At 39.4% G+C, this 23,848-nt stretch overlaps 2 protein-coding genes across 5 annotated transcripts in view; both read right to left on the reverse strand.

Moving 5' to 3' along the window:
• LOC127673364 (fatty acid-binding protein 12-like) overlaps nt 1-23,848 on the reverse strand; it is a 164,888-nt gene that overhangs the window by 95,450 nt on the left and 45,590 nt on the right. The window lies entirely within an intron of this gene.
• The window catches only part of LOC127673361 (zinc finger protein 878-like), a 176,940-nt gene that overhangs the window by 11,920 nt on the left and 141,172 nt on the right, over nt 1-23,848 (reverse strand). For 2 of the 4 annotated variants that reach the window (XM_052169071.1, XM_052169069.1), the window contains exon 2: nt 11,843-11,948. In XM_052169071.1, the coding sequence (XP_052025031.1) occupies nt 11,843-11,845 (3 nt within the window). In that variant the 5' untranslated portion in view covers nt 11,846-11,948. Of the gene's footprint in view, nt 1-11,842; nt 11,949-12,400; nt 12,600-13,624; nt 13,846-23,848 lie in introns of those variants that run through there. The other 2 variants (XM_052169070.1, XM_052169072.1) reach the window with 2 other exon arrangements.

Consider the following 23,848-nt stretch of genomic DNA (forward strand, 5'->3'; position numbering starts at 1 on the left):
TCCATGACATTACTAATAGTACTGTGTTATGCTCCCACAAGGAAGTCTTGAGTCCATGGAGAGGCTCCACAAAGTCTGACTGAAAAAGCTGCAGAGATCCAGAGTCAAACCTTGCATGGACCTTGGGGACTCTTATGGAAGAGTTGGTGTGGAGATTGAAATCCCTGAAGAGGATAGATACTCCATAGGAAGAACAACAGACTCAACTAACAAGGACCCTTGTGGACACTCAGGGACTGAGCCACAAACCAGATACAATACACAGGCTGGACTAAGGCCCCTGGCACATTAGAAGCAGATACTCAGCTCCCTCTTCATGAAGGTCATTCAACAACTGAAGCAGCTTTCCCTATAGCTGCCAGGGGACTATCTTTGGACTCTGTTCTCCTAACTGGGCTGCCACATCTGGACTCAGTGGGGGAGGATGCATTTAACTCATAAGAGACTAGATGCACCATTTTGGGGGGATACCTTGGGGCCAAAAAACTTCTCAAAAAGAAACAAAGGAGACTCTGTTATAGAAAGGGACCTATAATAGTGGCAGTGTTCAGGGTGATAATGAATTTATAAATTATTGGAGTAACAAAAATAAAAGAGAAAAATAAAAAGTTTCAGTCTATAAACACTCTCCTCTTCTCCAAAAGCTTTCTGGAAAGGCTCCTCCTACATGATCTTTCACAAGCACCACAAAGAGAATCCGACAGGACAGACAAGTGGCCCAAAACATCATCTTATCTAGAAAGTTTTGATTCAATCAACTGCATCCTGAACCTTGACACGAAAGTCTCATGCTAATCCTGTGATGAAAATGCATTCAGTCTACAGTGATCCCAATAGTTTGTAGGAGCTCCTCCACTGTTCAGATGTCTAAAGTCTCTTTTGACACTCAAGGCCAAATCTTGAAAGTCACATCTTGTAGTATCAGACTGCAAGTTATATCTTTCTAACTTACAATGGCACAGAATACTCCTTCCCATTCCAATATAGGGATGTGCACATAGGTAGAGAGAATATTAGTCCAGGCAAGAAGCAGAGTGGGGTAAACATCAAATCCTATTGCTTTGTCTGAGACACATTGGACCTCACTTTCTAAAGGCTTAGATGGCCCTATTCCTGTAACTTCTCAAACATTTCTCAGTTCGGGTACTTCCTCTCCCTGTATGCATCTCTCCATAGGAGATTTCTCAATGCCTCAGGCATCTAACCAAGTTGTGGTCACAAAATGCTACTCAAGCATCATTCTCATAACTTCACTGCAATGAACTCTCACAGAGGCTTCCCTGGGGCTCTGACTCTGCCAAAAGACTGACTCAAGCCAAACTGAAACCATAGAGGAAGAAACCATGACCTTAAATTATTAATCTATCAATTTTCAGAAGCAGCACTGTATTAATGATCCTCCTAAGTTTGGCTTCTTAGTTGATGGACTCTGCCTCACTTGGATCATAGTTGCAGCAGGTTTTATTCATAGTTCCATTTTGGAACTAGGAAACACTTTACCTACTCCTTCCGTTAATTTATGATCCATCAGGAGGAAGTGTTATACTTAGTGTACACTTAGGGCATCTACCCACTAGAGCATGTGCTTCACTAAGTTCATATCTGTTTTATTTATAACAGCTAGAAACCGAAAAGTATCAAGATGTCCCTCAACCAAAATTTGTATACAGAATCGGTGGATCCCTTACAAAATGGAATAATATTTAGTCTATAAAAACAAGGACATTAGGAATTTTCCAGGCAAATGGAGACGTCTAGATACTATCATCCAGTGTTAGGTATCCCATTACCCAAAGGACATACATGTATGTACTCACTTACAAATGGATAATAACCATAAGGTAGAGGATATCCACACTACATTTCTTGGCCATGAAGAAACTAAACAAGAAGGAAGGCAAAGGAGCTGTATAGATAGCTCAGCTGGTAAGAGCACTAACTGCTCTCATGAAGGTCCTGAGTTCAAATCCCAGCAAGCACATGGTGGCTCACCACCTCCCATAAGTAAATTTGAAACCCTCTTCTGCTGTGTCTGAAGACACCTACAGTGTGCTTATATATAATAAATAAATACATCTTTAAAAAGAACAAGGAAGGCTAAAATGACCATGGCTGAATCTCACTCAGAAGTGAAAATAAACCAGTCATAAAAGGTAGATGAATGACAGACAACTGGAAGGACAAGTAGTTAAGAAAGGGGAAAAGAGGTAAGGAGCAGGTGTGGTGAGAGAAAAGAAAGGGTCAGAGGGTGAGGAAAATGAATTGAATTCTGCAGCTGTCAGGGAGATAGTTGCAGGCACCTTTAGGAAGTGCTACATACCAGGAATGGGAGGGAAACCAGGAGTCTATGGTTGTGATCTTAGCTGAGATGCATAGCAGTGAGATATGGACCCTGAGGAGGCCAAATCCTGCAGCCACACAGTCCCCCCTGTGGAGAGTTAAGGACACAAACAGAACCAACAACATTTCCACCCCAAATTTATACTGTCTAAAAGAAATGCAGGCAAAAAGATGGAACAGAGAATGAGGGAATGGCCAAATTATACCAGACCCAACTGGTGACACATCCTGTGGGCAAGCACCAATCCCTGATATTACTGAGGATATACTTTGTTATACTTCCAGAGAGTAGCTTAGCATATGTCCTCTGATAGTCTCCATCCAGCATGTAACTGAAGCAGATGCAGACACCCACATTCTAACATAGGACAGAGTTCACAGAGTTTTTTGAAGCATTGGGGAAAGGACTGAGGGATCTGAAGGAACAGGAAGTTCATAAGAAGACCCACAGTCTCAACTAACATGGACACTACAAGACTCTCAGAGACTGAGTCACCATCTAAAGAGCATGTTCAGGATGGTCTGAGTCCCCTACCATATATGTACTATGTGAGCTACTTAGTCTTCATGTGCTTCCCCCAACAAATGGAGTGGGAGATATTTTTTATGCTGTGGACTGTCTGTCAAAACTGTTCCCCTACCTTGACTTCCTATCTTTATCTCAGTAAGAGACATATGCCTAAACATGCAGAGACTTGAAGTGCCATGTTTGATGGATACTCCAGTGGTTTCCAAGCTCCTTGGACAGATAGTAGGAGTTACGAATGAAGGGCTCTGTAAGGTGGAAAGGAAACATGGGAGAACGTGGAATTTAAATTAAATAAATAAGTGATAAATAAGTGGGGAAAATGAACAAATACATATAAATAGAACAAAAATATAGAAGGAAGATCAGTATTTTTAAATTTTACTCCACTCAATAATTCGGGGTGTAAGCAAAGGAGACGAGTTTTTTTTTTTTTTTTTTTTTTTTTTTTTTTTTTTTCGCCAAAATTTCACAGAATCGGCCTCTCACTAAAATTTACACTGTCTATTTTCCTCTGAAATGCAATGATTTCAATTTCCTCTGTCTGTGTTCTGTCAACACTCCATTCTCCTAAGTCCTATGAGAACAACTGTTTAAGATCCATGAACAGCTTTCTAGAAATTTTGCCATCTCAATTTCTGATAATCTAAACATTCCTTCAAAAGAGAACACAGATTCTGTGTAGTAGCAAAATCCCGTGTTGATAATTCTTTTGTGCATTTTCTTTTTATCTGGTTGTTGCTCTAAGTTGTTACTCTGCTGCTGAGATGGAATCCTCTGAGCAAAAACATCTCAAGTAATAATCATTTGCTGTGAATGATTCTTCAGACATGTCACAGTTCATCACTATGGGAACTTAGAGTAGAAACTGAAGCTACAAACTGAAGGTAAAAGCATGGGCAACATTGTCTCCTGGCTTGCTCTCCTGCTTGGTCAGTGTCCCATGCTCAGGTAGCTCTCTCATCCAGCCCAGGCCCATTTGCTTATGAATATTGTCACCCTCAGTGGAAGAGCCTTCCCACAACAATCTTGAACACTATATCACACAGACATAGCAACCAGCCATTCTGATGAGAGCACACCCTCAACAGAGTATCCTTCAAATAACTGTAGCTCTGAAATGTTGAAATGTTGGCTGATTCACCTCATTCCTTATTATTTCTCATTGTGGTTTGCTAAGATTATCTCTTACTGCCCATCTCCTCTCTTAGCTTTCAAAATTAGGTAGCATTCTGTCTTGAATATAAATACCAAAAAGGTCAGCAAAAGGGCATCACTCAGTCAACACTCTCTGAATATCTACACAGCAAACAATAACCCAGGAAAAAACACTAAGCCAAACAAGACAAACTGAGAAACCTGTACTTAGAACTATACTCACCACAAACACTAATGCCTAGACACCAGCATAGAAAGATAAGGAATATCATCCAGGAAAAGAAGTCACTTCTTAGGACATGTTAGACAAGTAGATAGAAGAAGAAGAGGAGTAGGAGAAGGACGAAGAGGAGGAGGAAGAGGAAGAGGACGAGGAGGAAAAGGAGGAAGAGGAAGAGGAGGAAGAAGAAGAAGAACAAGATGATCAATCTGCATAAAATATTTCAAAGGAAACCATAAAGGAAAACTTTCCCAAACTAAAGAAGGTGTAAATTTGGTTTTGTCATGGAATGTCTTGCTTTCTCCATCTATTGTGATTGAAACTGGGGAAGACCCTTGAGGACATCGGTACAGGGGGAAAGTTCCTGAACAGAACACCAATAGCTTATGCTCTAAGATCAAGAATTGACAAATGAGACGTCATAAAATTACAAAGTTTCTGTAAGGAAAGGACACCAAAAAGAGGACAAATTGGTAACCAACAAATTGGGAAAAGATCTTCACCAACCTTACATCAGATAGAGGGCTAATATCCAATATATATAAAGAACTCAAGAAGTTAGACTCCAGAAAACCAAATAACCCTATTAAAAAATGGAGTACAGAGTTAAACAAAGAATTTTCACCTGAAGAAGTTCGGATGGCGGAGAAGCATCTTAAGAAATGCTCAACTTCATTAGTCATTAGGGAAATGCAAATCAAAACAACCCTGAGATTTCACATTACACCAATCAGAATGGCTAAGATTAAAAATTCAGGAGACAGCAGATGTTGGCGAGGATGTGGAGAAAGAAGAACACTCCTACACTGCTGGTCGGGTTGCAAATTTGTTCAACCACTCTGGAAATCAGTCTGGCGGTTCCTCCGAAAACTGGACACCTCATTTCCAGAAGATAATGCTATACCACTCCTGGACATATACCCAGAAGATCCCAAAGCATGTAATAAGGATACATGTTCCACTATGTTCATAGCAGACCTATTTATAATTGCCAAAAGCTGGAAAGAACCCAGGTATCCCTCAACAGAAGAGTGGATGCAAAAAATGTGGTATATCTACACAATGGCGTACTATTCAGCCATTAGAAACAATGAATTCATGAAATTCTTAGGCAAATGGATGGAGATGGAGAACATTATACTGAGTGAGGTAACCCAGACTCAAAAGGTGAATCATGGTATGCACTCACTAGTAAGTGGATATTAACCTAGAAAATTGGAATACCCAAAACATAATCCACACATCAAATGATGTACAAGAAGAACGAAGGAGTGGCCCCTTGTTCTGGAAAGACTCAGTGAAGCAGTATAGGGCAAAACAAGAACAGGGAAGTGGGAAGGGTTGGGTGGGAAAACAGGGGGAGGGAAGGGGGCTGATGGGACTTTGGGGAAGTGGGGGTCTAGAAAATGGGAAATCATTTGAAATGTAAATAAAAAATATATCGAATTAAAAAAATAAAGAAGGTGCGTGTTAGTGAACAACAAGCATCAAAAATACAAAACAGATAGGGAAAGAGTCCCTTTGCTACATAATAATCAAAACACTACACATATGTATTAAAGAAATATAAAAAACTACAGCAGAAAAATATTAAATAAACTAAACAAAAAGTTGTAATATATGAAATCAGAACTATTAGATTCAAAACTGCCTTCTTTTAAGGAATCAATTAATTACTTATACAAGGTTTTCCCTGCAGGTATTCCTACAGACCAGAAGAGGGCACCAGATCACATTACATATAGATGTGAGCCACCATGTGATTGCTAAGAATTGAACTCTCATGACCTGTGTAAGAACAGCCAGAGTTCTTAACCTGTGAGCTGTCTGTCAAGGCCTATTCCTGCCATATTAATGTATATTATAAAAGACACACAGATCTGGGCACAGGTGCTGCATAGTCCCAGAAACCACCCATGCACCTACAACAAAGCAACTGGTTCAGATGTTTTGGACAGAATTACAATCAGCAATGATACTGAAGTTATTAAGAGGTCATTGTCTGAACTAACAAGTAAGAAGCACATCTAGAAACCTCACATGTAGTCACATCTCGCTGATGTTTCCCATCCAACTCCATAGAGGACCCACCAACCCAGTGCATACAGCTCAGCAGTGTGTTCCTCCCCAATATAGGCAGGTATCCTGTGCTCATGAGGTCTTGATTTCAGAGCTTCCCTGAGGTCCCCTCACAGCACCCAACAGTAGAGCTCAAAGCAGGATGTGGAGAACAGTTCAAACTGCACAGCCACAGTGAAGACACAGAAAGCCTCCCGGAAGACCTCACCTCTTTGTCTGACTCTGCCAGCAGACTTGATTGGCCAGGGAGTCTTACACCTCCTCAGGTTAAAGTGTGCTTCTGGTCTAGGCCTGCCCTTTTCCAGATTTCAGGAGTGGATTGCACTCCATTAGCAATTGAAAGAAGATTCCAAGACAAATCTTACCCTACCCAGTCCTTTGGTAGGACACACCATTCCAGCTCTGGCCAGTTAGCTGCCTGTTCTTTCCCTCTGTGAACCAAGATGTTACCAGGACCTGACTTCTGACATTGCCTGAGCTTTTCTCAAAGCAGTTGTCTTCTTCCCATATTCAAGAAGAATAGCTGGCAATGACTATTACTCAATATGCAATGGTGGTATCTCTCTGAACGACTAATGGATAACCCAATGCATGACCCAGGGTATTAACATTAAAGATGGGGTTGTAATGACAAGACTTTCACCCAGGCAGTGGTGGTACATGCCTATAATCGTAGCTCTTGACAAGCAGAGGCAGGTGAATTTCTGAGTTCCAAGCCATCCTGGTATACAGAGTGACATCCAGGAAAGCAAGGGCCATACAGAGAAAACCTGTCTCTAAAAAAAACCAAGAAATAAGAAAGAAACAAAAAACAAATGAAGAGTTTTGTTTATGGCTAAATGCTGAGATCAGGAAAACTGAAGCTTCCTTCAACAGAGGATAGGTTGCCAACAACCACAGGAGAAAAGCAAGAAACATAAGGGGATCTCTTTTGAGCACTATAACTAGTCAGCACATTTTCATCCATGGCAAAGGAAAGAAAGAACACAGTTGGATTAGAACAGATTTTAGAGATAAGCCTATATCAAATCATAGAGAAAGTGAGTCTTTCTATGTATATAGAAGGGGTCGTTAATAGAATGTCCCAATAAAGTCTGTCAGCGAAGGAAAGCTAGAAATATCACATCTTTTTTATTTCATGTTGCAGGATATTACAGCTGACCTTCATTATATACCAGAATACTTAAGAAATAAGTACTTCCAATGTGAGTTTTAAAATAAAATAAATAAACAAATCACCTTTGTTTTGTAAAATAAAGTAGTACAAATAGAAAAAACAAAAATGACCTTTCCACTTGTAGGTTGCAAAAAGCATCTACAGCCTAGATCAAAGGTGGATCTCAACATCTCAAAAGATCAAGATTAAGAAAGGGCTTTTACTCCCAAAGGTATAATTAAGAAATATTCCCCACAGTAAACAGGGTTAGAGTTAGGGTTAGGGGATTAGAGTGTTATGACGAGAATCAGGACAAGGGTTGTCAGGGTTGGAATGCTTAGGAAATTAAGGAGTTAATATAGGATTAGAGATTTAGGATAAGGCCCAGGATTAGGCTCAGGTTTAGGATTAATGTAGCCATCATTATTCTTGATGGTTTCACTGAATCAATAGAATCCCTATTACACAAAGAAGAAATGTCAGGGTTAGGGTAAGTCTCAGGATCAGGTCAGAGGATTTGTTGGTTGTGTGAACTCAGCTCCTATCTTTTTGCTCATCTGCCTTCCTAGTCCTCTTTTTCATAATATCAAAATCTTTCCTGCCCAAATGAAGGTGGAAAATGAGTTATCCAGGAACCTAGAATTCCCAGAAGGGAAATATCTTTACATTATTATGGAACCCAGTTTACATACAACAGAAAACAATACAGTTTTTGTTGTTCTCAATTTCACAAGATGGACAAAATCATGAGACTTGGTGCCCCTCTTTGGTAATAATATCATAAATATTGCATGGGCCAGGTGTCTTCACCATAGATTTAGTAAATATAACCAAATGGTACAACACAAAATGGTCTCCATCATTATTCTTGGTGGTCTCACTGAGTCAATAGGATCCCTATTGTACAAAATATCAGACCAATAAGTTATTCATTTTATATCTTAATGGTTTGTTCTGTTCTTATTCTGATAGCTTCTACCTTATTCATTCAATGGTTTCTCTAAAGAACCTAAAAGTTTATCTATACCACTAGCAAACTAGCATTCCAACAAAGGAAGTAATGACTTTGATATTCACAAATTCAAGCAGATAAACAAGGGATAAGTTGCCAAGGGCAAGACAGACTGCTGCCAGCAAAGAATAATTGTCCTACCCTATGCTGGGTCTCACTGTCATGTAGCTAATTTTCCTCTGAGATAAAACGGCCTTCAGTACTCTTCTGCTGCAGATATGTATGGTTTACTTTCTGTCCAAACTAAAACTATGTTTACTAAAGATTTTTATGTGAAGTTTTCACAAGACAATCAATCAAAATTATGGGAAAAAAATCTTAGGCAAGCAAATAAACATAAATTCATGGCTTAATGAAATTTGTCTTTTGTTACTTATGTATAGAATATTCATATGGAATCATGATTTATTCTTCATATCTTTTTCTTAATACCAAATAGATTACAAGTAAAGTTAACTGGTTAACTTTGACTAAGTTAATTTTATTCATAATAAATAAAACTTAAAAATTAATATGAATTGACCAAACTATATTTAAACAATAAATCCCCACAGGCAAAATAAATATAAAATGATATTATGTCTCTGAATCTTTATTTGTAATGGGTAACTTGATGATAGATGTATTTAAATTGTAATGTCTACTTTTAAGTACCTGATGTTTGTAAACATACAGATCTGGTCACAGTGATATCTCTATGAACCCTATCCCAATGCTAGTATAAAACAAGGTCACTATCCCTTAGGGTTCTAAATTAATTGTAAAGATTTTTGTTTTCCTAGACCTGAGTTTGCTATTCATATTAGACTTTGTCTTCACTCAATGTAAAAAAGTTATATGTGTGCTTTGAAAATGAAATATACATGTGTAAATATTTATATAGACAAAAACACTTTAATAATTTAAACAATATTTATTTCCCAAAAGGCTTCACTAAAACCAATAAATATACTAAGATAGAAAGATCAGCACAGGGCTTCTGACTTATTGTCTAAATTAAACAACAACCATTTTTATATCTTCCACTCCCTTGAATTAATATAATCAGAGAAGGCCTTTCTAAATGTTATTAAAACTCTATGAAATGAGAAGACATGGGTGGCCAGTATTTCTATAATTTATAGGGGCAATAACTAGTTAGGTCAATGTGAATTTGTCTAAAGATTTCCTGAGTAAATTGTTTTTGATGTCTAGAATATACTTCAGGGCTGGAGGGAAGGCTCAGCATTTAGGAGCGCTGGCTGCTCTTCAAGAGGTTCTGAGTTCAATTCCCAGCAACCACAAGGTGGATCACTACCATCTGTCATGGGATCCTCTGCCCTCTTCTTCTGTGTATGAAGACAGGGATATTATGCTCACATACATGAAATAAATAAATAAACAATAATTTGACCATTACCCTCTGATAAACTATGATATTTTTAAAATGTGGTGTCATTGAAACTTAGAAAGAGGGAATAAAAATTGATTATTCCCCACTGCTAAATTAATGTTCTGACAATACAATGTGGATATATTTATTAAACCTATTGTATCATTTGGTGTTAACATTTAACGGTCTTAATGAAGAAGGATTTACATATATATATATATATATATATATATATATATATATATATATATATATGCTACTATGTCTTCTACTCTGATCCTACATAGTTGGAGTTCAAGGTCCCCCTTTTATCATCTTAAAAAGCTGTCTGAAAGCACATTTTCTAGAAAGGAGAAGGGCCAGGACTACTGAGTATCATCAGCCATCTTATTTTTCATTCCATTTCAATCATTGGGAAGAAAGAATAATTAAAGCCACCTTATTTTGGTAAATATTATGTATTTATTTTTTACCATACTTGAATTATAAAGGTACCAAGTAAAAGACACAAAAGACTTGGTATTCATAATAAGATTTAAAGCACTAGAGTTGGACAGACTATTTTGTATAGCTCCTGTTAATAACTGTGAGATATCACTTGTCTGCAATGGGGAGTTAGAGAAAGGATCCAAGGAGCTGAAGGGGTTTGCAGTGCCACAAAAGGAACAGCAATGATTTACCCAGTACTCCCAGAGCTCCCAGGGACAAAATCATCAACCAAGGAGTACACATGGAATTACTCATGTCTCCAAACACATCGGCAGCAGAGGACAGTCTTGTTAGAAACACCAAAAGGAGGAGAGGCCCTTGGCCCTGGAAAGACTTGATGCCACAGTGTAGAGGATTACCAGGACAGAGGAGTGGGGGATGGTTGATTGGGGAAGGGAAATGGCTTAATAGATTTTCAGGAGAGGGGGAATCAAGGACAGCAGACAAAATTTGAAATGTAAATAAAGAAGATATCTAATTAAAAAAGAAAAAAAATATATACGGTGGACAAAAATCTGTATTATAAACTTTCCTGGTATTAACCCACAAAGAGTTCTGCAACTTATGAGAAGGCAAAAACACAAACGATTGGAAAAAGGAAGAAGGAGGAGGAAAAAGAGGAGGAGAAGGAGAAGAAGGAGTAAGAGGAGGAGGAGGAAAAGGAGGAGAAGGAGGAGAAGAAGAAGCAGAAGAAGCAGAAGAAGCAGAAGAAGCAGAAGAAGAAGAAGAAGAAGAAGAAGAAGAAGAAGAAGAAGAAGAAGAAGAAGAAGAAGAAGAAGAAGAAGAAGAAGAAGTTGTTGATGATGATAAAGGTCTGGAAAACATTTCCAATAAAATCATAAATGAAAATTTTCTTAAACTAAAGAAGGTGCCTGGTAACGTACAAGAAGCATCAACAATACCAAACAGAGTGAGAAAAAGCCCCTTGGCCACGTAATAATCAAATCACTAAACATATCAGAATTATTAGATTCATACCTATTGTCTTATTTTTAAGGAATTAATTCATTACTTATACAATATTCTCTCTGCATGTATTCCTGCAGAGCAGAAGAGGGCAAAAGATTCCATTTCCTATGGTTATGAGCCACCATGTTGTTGCTAAGAATTGAACTCCTGACCTGTGTTGGAACAGCCAGAGCTGTTAACCTCTGAGCAATCTCTCCAGGCCTATTCCTGCCTTCTTAATGTATATTATAAAAGACAAAAAGGTCTGGACACAGGTGTTGCATATTCACAGAAACCACCCATGCTGCTACAAAAAAGCAACTGGTCCAGATGTTTTGGACAAAATTACAATCAGCCATGATACTAAAATTATTCAGAGATAATGAAGTAAGAACTATGAAGTAAGTACCCCCCCTAGAAACCTCACAGGAAGTCAGATCTGGCTGATGGTTCTGATCCAACCCCATAGTGGACTGACCACTCCAGCTTCCACTGCTCGTCCTCATGTTCCTCCCCATTGTGGGCAGTGATCCTGTGCTCACCATGTGTGGATTTCAGAGCTTCCCTGAAGTCCTCTCACAGCACACAACAGCAGAGCTCAGAGCAGGTCACAGAGAACCATTCAAGCTGCACAGCCACAGGGAACACCTCAGAAGGAGAATAAAAGGGTGAGGATTAGCATGAAGACCAATCAGCATAAATGTCTAGAAAACATTTCCAATAAAATCATAAATGAAAACTATCCTAAACTAAATAAGGTGCCTGTCAGTGTAAAATAAGTATCAAAAATACCAAACAGATTGGGGAAAAGTCCCTTTGCTGCATATGAATCAAACACTAAACATCTAAAATAAAGTAATACAAAAAAAGACAACAGAAATAATTAACATAACTAAAGAACACAAAAACAAGTTAGCCTGGGACCTAGCCACACCCATCCCACAGCCCTGGACCCCAACCAGCTCCAACATGATCTTTTATGCTCCTTGGGAAAGAGTAAGCCCAGACCTCAGTAAACTCTACCAGTTCTTTGTTATTTCACAGCCTGGCCTGTCGCGTTAAGGAACTGGACTCAGTTTATTGGCCTGTGAATTCCCTACCTGTCTCACCAGCTTACAAGCAGAAGCAAGGGCCGGACCACAGCCCAGACATCAATGTCGGCCAGGCTCGTCTTCTGTCCCCACAGGAGGGTCATACCAGGAGGCCACTGTCCCCTCCTGGAGCACAGAGAGTGTTTGCACTCCGCCCAGCTGCAAACTTTCCAGGGCGGGAAGCCTGCGCCTTGCCCATCCACTGTCCCTGTCTGGAGGAGCACAGAGAGGTTTTGCACTCCGCCAGGCTGCAAACTTTCCAGGGCGGGAAGCGCGCACCTTGCCCGGCCACTGTCCCTGTCTGGAGGAGCACAGAGAGGTTTTGCACTCCGCCAGGCTGCAAACTTTCCAGGGCGGGAAGCCCGCGCATTGCCTCGCCACTGTCCCTGCCTGGAGGAGCACAGAGAAGATTTGCACTCCGCCCTGCTGCAAACTTTCCAGAGCGGGAAGCCCACTCCTTGCCTGGATACTGTCCCTGCCTGGAGGAGCACAGAGAGGGTTTGCACTCCGCCCCACTGTAAACTCTCCAGAGCAGGAAGCCTGAGCCTTGCCTGGCCACTGTCCCCGCATGGGAGGAGCACAGAGAGGGTTTGCACTGTGCCCTGCTGCAAACTTTCCAGAGCGGAAAGCCCGCGCCTTGCCTGGCCACTGCCCCTGCATGGAGGAGCACAGAGAAGGTTTACACTCTGCCCTGCTGCAAACTTTCCAGAGCGGAAAGCCCGCGCCTTGCCTGGCCACTGTCCCTGCATGGAGGAGCACAGAGAGGGTTTACACTCTGCCCTGCTGCAAACTTTCCAGAGCGGGAAGCCCGCGCCTTGTCCGGCCACTGTCCCCCAACTGGAGGAACACAGAGAAGGTTTGCACTCCGCCCCACTGTAAGCTCTCCAGAGCAGGAAGCCTGAGCCTTGCCTGGTCACTGTCCCCGCCCAGAGGAACACAGAGAGAGTTTGCACTCTGCCCCACTGTAAACTTTCCAGAGCTGAAAGCCTGGGACTTGCCAGGCCTCTCCACAGTCACAGACCGCGTCTGTGGAGACAACAGGAGGATAGCGCAGAGTTACTCCAGAGCTCACAGACACCCGCAGCATGGAGCACTATCTTCATCCGATTGCGCATGCGAATGTGGTCCCCCCACCCCCCATTCAGTACCTGGAAAGCTCGGCAACCCCAGCAGTCGCTAAAAGTGCACACTCACCTCCCTCTTGCCTCTGCCGCACCATGGACCCACACTCACCTTAAAACTCCAGGCTCACTTTTCTTCAAAAAATAAAAGACAGGAAATGACGTTATTCCTGAGGCTGGACAAGGGGCAGGGTTTGGTGACGTCAGGGGAAGGGCCTGAGGTCGCATTTTGATGGACAGGGACGCTAATGTGGCACATACCCCTGGCTGAGAAAGATGGACGAGGGGCGGGACCAGGGATCAGAGTGACCTCAAGGAGAGGGACAGCAGTTTCTGGGTGACAGACAGTGCTGCCACCTGGTGTTCACCTGGTGCTGTGACTGATAGATGCGGGGAGGGGCCAGGGCTTGTGTGACATCACGGGGCAGGTACAGTGGTTTCCAGATGGCAAAGAGGGGCTCCAACAAGGCTTCCGCCCTGGCCTGAGAGAGAGGGGTGAGGGGCGGGGTCGGCGTGACATTGGGGCGGCGCCAGCGGTCACTGTGTGACTGACAGTGATGCCAATGTGACATTTTCACTGAATTTGAAGAAATACATAAATATGTGTGTTAAAATTGAAGAATTTGTTGTACAATAATACACATGAAATTATAAACATAGATAATACATCAAAACTAACTGACAAACCATGTAAAAAATTCTAATCAAATTGATGGCTTTCATGGAAAATATTTCTTACAAAATTGAAGAAATATACAGAAAATTTCTTTCACATTGAGATTTGGCATTGAAAATAAATACACATAAAAACTTGACAAAGAAAACTTAATGTGTAGGCAAATTCAAGTTTAGGAAAAATTTGAAAAATGAAGTGTTAAATTTGAAGAATCTGTTGGAAAATAATAATGGTAAAAAGATACATTATCTTTACAAAATGAAGGACCTCAAAATATTTTCTTATAAAATTTATGATTTCATGGAAAATATTTCTGATAAAATCAAAGAAATATATAGAAAAGTAGTGTTATATTGAAGATTTTCATGGGAAATTATTCAGATAATACTGTGTACATAAAACATCTCTAAATAATTGAAAAATTAAATAGAAATATTTTCTGATAAAATTAAAGTTTCTCTTAACTAATATTAATAGTAATAGTGAAGATAGATATATTTATGAGTGTTAAAATTGAAGAATTTGTTGGAAAATAATAATAATAAAATAGTATACATAGAAAATATACCTAGAACATTGTCTAAGAACCTAGAAAAATTTTGATAAAATTGAAGATTTTGAAGGAAAACATTTCTAATACAACTGAAGTAATATACAGGAAATGTATTAAAAATTAAAGATATTAGAATAATAATACAGATAAAATGTTAGACATATAAAATATGTCTAAACTATTTTAAAAAGGTAGTAGAAACATTCACTGAAAATATTTGTGGAAAAATGAAGTAGAACATGAAATATTGAAGGTTTTAATTGAAAAATAATACAGATAAATGGTAGGCATAAAAATTACTTAAATGACTTAAAAATAAAATAGAAGCATTTTGTGATAAAATTGAGAGATTACATGAAAACCATTTTTGACAAAATTGAAGAAATATAGGGAAAAGAGTTTTAAAATTAAATAATTTGTTGGAAAATAATCCTAAAAAACTTAGACAATTTTTTCTTTACTAAATGGCCAAGAACATAGAAAAATTTTGAGATGAAAGGGAAGATTTTCATGGAATATATTCCTGATAAAATTGAAGAAATACATAGAAAAAAGTATGAAAGTTGAAGATTAAAAAAGGAAAGGGATACTTCTAAAAGGATAAACATCAACATATTTCTAAATTAAATAGAGAATTAGAAAATTTTGTTAAAATTGGAGAGTTACAAGGAAAATGATCCTAATAACATTGAGGTGCTATAAGGGAACTTCAGGTAAGCTCCATTTTTGAGACAACCTGAGCACAGAGTCGCTGCCCATAGTAAGGAGGAGCAGACATATGAGCAGTGGGAGCAGTGGTGGTTGGTCCTCCCTAGAGCTGCATGGGAATTGTCCGCCAGGTGTAACCAGATGTTTGCACCTGTGAGGTCCTTTGTGGTGCTCCTCCCTTGCTAGATCAGGCCGTGACCTCTGAATAACTTCACTATCAGGGCTGAATCTGTTCAAAATACTTGGACCAGGGGCTTGCTTGAAGAAATGCGATGGAGAGGTTTGCAAATTTGACAGCGCTGTTTTCTCTGGAATCTTCTACAAGTCCTGCCCTCAGCATTGACCACTTAGATGTAAGATCCACGTGGAATTAATTTTGTAGAGCAGTTAAAAGGCCTCTCATATACTGGGGAGCACTGCCATATTAAACTGAGATGTATAAGAGTAGAATTTGTGATGTGAAAGACTTACCAAGCTTAGGAATAGTGACAGTAAGTAGCATTTAGCGGATGGAGGACGGCCTTAAACACACGCCATGGATGAATAGTGTGCTAAGCAGGGCAGTTAGACCTGAGAATGCTGAGATTCACATGTTCACCAGGTTTGTTTAGAAATCTGTCTCCAAACCATCATGGGGAAAACTGTGATGTACAACCAGCCAGTGTGAACATGCTTATAGCAAAACATGGGTATAACAACCTGCTCAAACTGTCATTACAGAGTCACAACCAACAATAAGGCCTGGTGTGCCTGATACCCCCATTTTCTAATTGAGGAAACCATAGTTCGGCCACATGGGACAGACTACAGTGGGTGACAGACATTTGAGATGGAAAAACATGTATGTACATGCAGACAGGAGCCGAACATGGCGGTTCTCTGAGAGGCAACACTAGTGACTTACTGAGACAGATGCAGATACTCACAGCCAACCATTGGACTCGGGTCATGGATCCTAATGGAGAGTTAGGGGAAGGATGGAAGGATAGGTAGGGGAAGCCAATCCCTTAAGAAGACCAACAGTATCAAGTAACGCAGACCCCTGGGAGCTCAGAGAGACGAAGCTGTCAACTGAAGAGCACACATGGGCTGGTGCATGGCCCCAGGAACACATGTAGCAGAGGACAGCATTGTCTGTACTCAGTAGGAGACTATACAACTGGTTTGTTTTTGTTTTTGTTTTTGGTTTTGGTTTGGTTTTTCGAGACAGGATTTTTTAATTTTTCCCCCCAAGAGAGGGTTTCTCTGTGTAGCCCTGGCTATCCTGGAACTCATTCTGTAGACCAGGCTGGACTTGAACTCAGAAATTGCCTGCCTCTGCCTTCCAACTGTGGGGATTAAAGGCATGTACCACCACCACCACCCAGTATTTTAAGTCATTTTTAAATGACTTTTTTTATTGGCTATTGTCCTTATTTTCATTTCAAATGTTTTCTCCTTTCCAGGTCTCCCCTTCCTGAAATTTCCTATTGCATCCCCCTTTCCCTGCCTCTGTGAGGTTTCTCTTGATAAATAATTGTTGAGTATATATATATATATATATATATATATATATATATGTTTTAGAGCACAACAAATAGCATTCACTCACTATAGTGTATATATATATATATATATATATATATATATATATATATATATATAATGTATACTATGTATTCAGTATAGTATATCAATCTACCTATACTATGTATATATATTTTAACAATATATTGTTTAATATTTAAATATAATTAATTTAAATATATAAATTCAATTCAGATATTCAGCTATATTTGCAATTATATATATATTTTTATACATATTTTATACATATATACATATATGTATATATATATATATACATACATACAAATAGCGAGGGCAGGATCAGCTAATGGGTGAGACAGGAGAGAAATACAGTGTCAGGAAATATAAGTATGTAGCACTGGAGGATGGCAAATTCCCCAGGAGAGATGGTTGCCTCTAGAAAGTCCCAGAAACCAGGGAAGTGAGAAGTTCCCAGGTTCCAAGGGAAATGATGTCACCAAAATATCCAAAAAAGAAGAGACCAAACCCATAGAGACCACTTACAATAGATAGGCAAAGGTGCCCATGGAGGGGCAGGGCCACCCATCCATATCAAAACTTTATCCTGGAACTGTTCCTGTCTGAACAAATGCAAGACCACATCAGAAGAGTCAGGGGGAGGACTGAAGGAGCTGTAGGGGATTCCAACCCCATAGGAAGAGCAATATCTTCTACCAGGCCACACAGAACTCCCAGGGACTAAACCACCATCTAAAGAGTGCCCATGGGTCCAGCTGCATATGTAGCAGAGGATGGCCTTATCTGACATCAGTTGAGGGGAGGCCTTTGTCCTAGGGAGGCTCGATGCCCCAGTGTACGGCCGGACTAGAGCAGTGAGGTGGGAGTGGGTGAGTGGGTGGAGGGAAAAAGAACAGTGGGTTGGGATGGGGTGTCTGTGGAGGGGACACAGGGGAAGGGTGATCACCTGAGATGTAAACAAATAAAATGATTAATTTTAAATTCAGGGAAAAAATTCTCCATTATATCAACTTGATATCTTTCCGATGACTGCAACAGAACAGGAAGGTCAGGTAATGGTAATAGAGAGGAAATAGCAAAATCAAATGGGAAAAACAAGGAAACTGTGGTAAATGCAATAGTGATGTATCATAATTCCAATTAAAATGTCAAATAAGACTGAAAATGCTGCAGATTTAAAGAAAACAAAAGATGGCATTTGACACAAATCACTCCCTGTGACAGCACTTTAATAACCCTATGTTATATGATGAGTTTTCATTCTCCCTAGCAAGTGCAATTTTAAAGTCAGACTGATTTCTGACTACATAGAGGGAATTTTCAGTAGTCCGTTAGGGAAAAAAAAAAACTCACATGTGTGTTTTGATTGCTCGATTAAGCATGGCCACATTCTCTGTGACAGTTTTCCTTTTAAAGGTGTTTTTGGTAGTTCAATCATATATGCAAATTGACAAAAACAAAAGAGATTATTCAACTCACTCCATACCCTTTCATTCTTTTTCTTGTTATAAACTAAATTTCTAAGTTATCATTATTATTATAATTATAATTAGTAGTAGTAGTAGAAATTAAAAAAAAACAAAAAACAAAAAATCCTGTAATAGGACAAAATTAAGGAGAAAGAGATGAAAAGAAGATAAAGAAAAATGTCTCAGAATCCCAAAGACAAACACAAATTCACAAAAAGAAATTCCATAAAAGCCGGCCTGTGGTGGTGCACCCCTGTAATCCCAGCACTCTGGGAGGCAAAGGCAGGTGGATTTCTGAGTTCGAGGCCAGCCTTGTCTACAGAATGAGTTCCAGGACAGCCAGGGCTATACAGAGAAACCCTGTCTCGAAAAAACCAAAACCAAGAAAACCAAAAATAAATAAATAAATAAATAAAAATTAAAAAAGAAATTACATAAAAACACAAAATTATGAGTCACAATAAACATAAACAGAACTTTGAGATAAAATCAACAACAACAACAAAATACAAAACAAAAGAAATGAACATAAAAACCAAATATAAAAGTCTCCTGGAAAGCATTATTAGACAAAGAACAACCAACAGTGTCTTTGACTTTGTATTGTGTTTCCCATCTGATTCTGGGCAAGTGGTTTGCCCTTAAGATAGTTTGAACACCCTGTGAATGTCTTATTATTTACCACATCACCTAAAAAAGAGATTCTTGTAAATCATACTTAAAAGCAATTTTGTTAAATCATTTTTAATATAGACAGGAACTTTACTGTCTCCTTTTTCAATCATCTGCTCAGAAAATGATTTCTACACATAGGATGGCATCCTCAACTTCATGGGATAGATGCCAAATATGGTGTCATCCTTCATTTCATAAAGCATTTTATAATTATAAAAACAATAAATATTGATTTGTGTAAATGGCCATCAACTGGATGGGAAGGGGGGTGCAGTTCCATCAAAACAAATCTTGCCATTTCATTTCACACCAGTCAGAATGACTAAGATCAAAAACTCAGGAGACAGCAGGTGCTGGTGACAATGTGGAGAAAGAGGAACACTCCTCCACTGCTGGCGGGATTGCAAGCTGATAAAACCACTCTGGAAATCAGTCTGGTGGTTCCTCAGAAAACTGGGCATGATACTACTGCAGGACCCAGTTATACCAATCCTGGACATATACCCAGAGGATTCCTCAGCATGTAATAAGGACTCATGCTCCACTATGATCATAGCAGCCATATTTATAATAGTCAGAAGCTGGAAAGAACCCACTAGTTCCTCAACAGAGGAATGGATACAGAAAATGTGGTTTATTTACACTGTGGAATACTACTCAGCTATTATGAACAACAAATTCATGACATTCTTAGGCAAATGGGTGGAACTGGAAAATATCATCCTAAGTGAGGTAACCCGATCACAAAAGAATACACATGGCATGCACTCACTGATAAGTGGATATTAGTCCAGAAGCTTAGAAAATCCAAGATACAATTCACATATCAAAGATGCCCAAGAAGGGAGGAGAGGTCCTTGGTCCTGGAAAGGCTTGATGCAGCAATGTAGGGGAAAACCAGGACAGGGAAGCAGAAGGGGGTTGATTGTGGAACAGGGGGAAGTGGCAGGGCTTATGGGACTTTTGGGGAGGGGGGAATCAGAAAAGGGAAAATCATTTGAACTATAAATAAAATATATATAATAAAAAAATTTTTAAAAGTACCTTTCCAAAAATAAATGTATTTGTTTGTATATTGTATGTATGGATGCATGCATGCAATTAGTAAGCATGTGTGCACATACATGCCAAGCCTTACAAGCAGGGGTCAAATAACCCTTCAATATTATACTAACCCCCCTGCATCACACAGTGAAATGTATAGTGTCATATTGGAGGCTTATCTTTTCTTCAGGCAGCCTCTACACTTCTTTTCTAGACATAGAACAGGAATAAATTATGAGAGAGGCATCATTAGTTAATAACATCATTGTGAGAGTATCCCTATTGGGGACCTCAAATGTTTAGCCATGACTTTAATTGTAAACATTTGTTATAAAAGATTTCTTGAAATCTGTTTTTCTTCCAGGAAGAGTTGATTAAGTCAGAGAAAACCAAAAGTGGATCTCACCTCTTACAGAATTTCACAGATAAAGTAGAAGTTCTGGGGACAAATCGAAATGGTTCCATATGCAACTGTAACAAAATAAAGATCCCCATTGTCTTCATGATAATCGGGTTTGCTTATCATCATCCCTGTACATGGACATCTCAAAGGAATTTTCTCTCTAAACTCATTTCATATCTTGAGAGTGACTTTATTAATTTCTAGTAGTGTGACCAAATGGCCTAAGGAGCAGAATCTGAGGCCCCATCTCACTCTTTCCTTAATATTTTGGATTTGGAAATTGGTCATGATTTAAAAATCTTTACAATAAAGGAAATTCTTCAGATAAAGTCTAATTCATCAAACAGAAAAGCATAGAACTTGTGAGTGAAGGGGAATAGAGGGGTGAGTGGTGCTGGGCTTCCTGGGCTACTACTGCAACCCCCAAAAGTGTACATAAGTTTGACATCCGATGACTAGAGAAATCTTCCCATGATACTTTGGAGGGAGCAAACAGATAACATGGGAATGGTTCAACTTTGGGGAAAAAAACCAATGACATGCTGTCTATTTTTATTCGATAGTTTTACAAAAAAATTTACACAGACATACAAAAGTACAGTACCAGTACTTTAAAGACTCTGTAGACACTCCAAAGGCAGAGCTCAGTTTCCACTGCCATTTGAAGGAAAGACTTTAAAATAGCAGTGTGACAGTGGCCAGTAAGAGCTGTTGTTAAATTTCTAGGAATTTCCCAAGAACATTTTAACCACAGATTAAATTATATCACACACTTTACTATTCATTCAAAGTACTTAAAAACTTATGCCTGCACAAAAACCTGTGCATGGTGTTTATAGCAGCCTTCTTCATAGAAGACAAAACCTGGAAGCAATCAAAATGGCCTTGCAAGAGCAACTAATGGATAGCTAATGGAATTTAATACATCCAAAAATCAAGATATTATACAGTAGCAACGAGAAATTTTGCTATCAAGCCATTAAAATATAACTGAAGAAATCTAAGTCACATCACTAAGTGAAAGACGCCAATAGGAAAAGGCTACAAACTCACAATTACATAGCACTCTGAAAAAAAAAAAAAAAAGAAAGAAAGGAAAATTATAGAAGTAGTAGAATAAGTGGTTGCCAGGGGCAGAGAAGGGAAAGTGGGGAATAGTCAGAGCACAGGTGTCTTTTAGGATGTGAACATACTCTGATACTCAAATGGTACAAACACATCACAACATCGTTATAAGACCTGTGTAAGTCCTAACATAAGCTATGCAGTGCGCAGTCTGGGTGCATCTTCCAAAGATCCAGTGTAAGCACAGTTTTCCCTCAATGCAGCATGTTGGAAGTGGAGGTTTACTGCAAGTTTTAGGGTCATAAGGTTGAGCCCACATGAATAATGGAATGGGTAAACTATCTGTCACAGGAGTTCAGCAACCTAGTTTCTGGCAATTTAGTGCCCTCTCCCATTTGAATTGCCCCAGCACAAGGCAACTGGGCACCCTCACCAGAAGCTGAGTTGATGCTGACCAGGGTTGTAGAATTTCACTTTCCAGATACATGAATCAAAATAAACCTATGATTAGACATTACCTGGGATCTGGTACTCTTGTTTCAAGAATAGAAAATAGGGAGCACCTGAGACGGAAGTTCCTGCTGAAATTTGCACCGGGGAGCCAGGAGACTCCACAGCTTTCTTCTGCATAGCCCACCAGGAGGGAGTCATCTCCCAGCAGGCTTTCACTTCTGAGTGCAGACGTGAGATCTCCACTTTCTCTCTGGAGGGGGCCAAGCTAGGAGCACACAGGCCCTAAGATCAGTGGAGCAGCTGGGATGGAAGTCTTCTTGCCCACCACCATTTGCATCAGGAAACCTGGAAACTCCACAGTCTTCTGTGGGTAGCCTGCCAGGAGAGAGAGATCCCCAAGCAATGCTTTCACTTTTGAGCTCAGAGGAGTAAGGACACAGGCTTACAGGCCCACAGGAAGAACAAACTCCAGCCAGAGACAACAATACCAACTAGCACCAGATAGAAAAAGGCAAGCACAAGAACCATACCAACAGAAACCAAGACCTCATGGCAACATCAGAACCCAGTTCTCCCACCGCAGCAAGTCCCAGATATCCCAACACACTGGAAAAGCAAGAGTTGGATTTAAAATCGTATCTCATGATGCTGATAGAGGGCTTCAAGAAAGACTTAAATAACTCCCTTAAAGAAACACAGGAGAACATTGGAAAACAGGTAAAAGCCCTTAAAGAGGAAACACAAAAATCCCTTAAAGAAATACAGGAGATCATGGGTCAACAGGCAGAAGCCCTTAAATAAGAAACACAAAAATCCTTTAAAAACTACAGGAAAACACAAACAATCAAGTGAAGGAACTGAACAAAACCACCCAGGATCTAAAAGCAGAAGTAGAAACAAAGAAATCACAAAGTGAGACATCTCTGGAGATAGAAAACCTTGAAAAGAATTCAGGAGTCATAGAAGGAAGCATCAACAACAGAATACAAGAGATAGACGAAAGAACCTCAGGTGTTCAAGATACCATAGAAAACATTGACTCAACAGTCAAAGAAAATGCAAAATGCATAAAGCTTGTAACCCAAAACATCCAGGAACTCCAGGACACAATGAGAAGACCAAACCTAAGGATTATAGGCATAGATGAGAGCAAGGATTTACATCTTAAAGGTCCAGTAAATATCTTCAACAAAATTGTAGAAGAAAACGTCCCTAACCTAGAGAAAGAGATGCCCATGAACATACAAGAAGCCTTCAGAAATCCAAACAGACTGGACAAGAACAGAAAATCCTCCCAGCACATAATAATCAAAACACCAAATTCACTAAATAAAGAATGAATATTAAAAGCAGTAAGGGGAAAAGCGCAAGTAACATATAAAGGAAGGTCTATCAGAATCATATCAGACTTCTCATCAAAGACGATGAAAGCTAGAAGATCCTGGGCAGACCTCATACACACCCTAAGAGAACACAAATGCCAGCCCAAGGTACTGTACCCAGCAACACTCTCCATCTTCATAGATGGAGAAGCCAAGATATTCCATGAAAAAACCAAATTTACACAATATCTGTCTACAAATCCAGCCCTACAAAGGACAATTGATATAAAATACCAATACAAGAAGGGAAACTACACCCTAGAAAAAGCAAGAAAGTAATCTTCCAACAAACCCAAAAGAAGATACCCACACAAACATATACATAACATCAAAAATAACAGGAAGCAACAACACTATTCC

The sequence above is a fragment of the Apodemus sylvaticus genome, chromosome 22 (genome assembly GCF_947179515.1).
Source record: "Apodemus sylvaticus chromosome 22, mApoSyl1.1, whole genome shotgun sequence".
Taxonomy (NCBI): Eukaryota; Metazoa; Chordata; class Mammalia; order Rodentia; family Muridae; genus Apodemus; species Apodemus sylvaticus.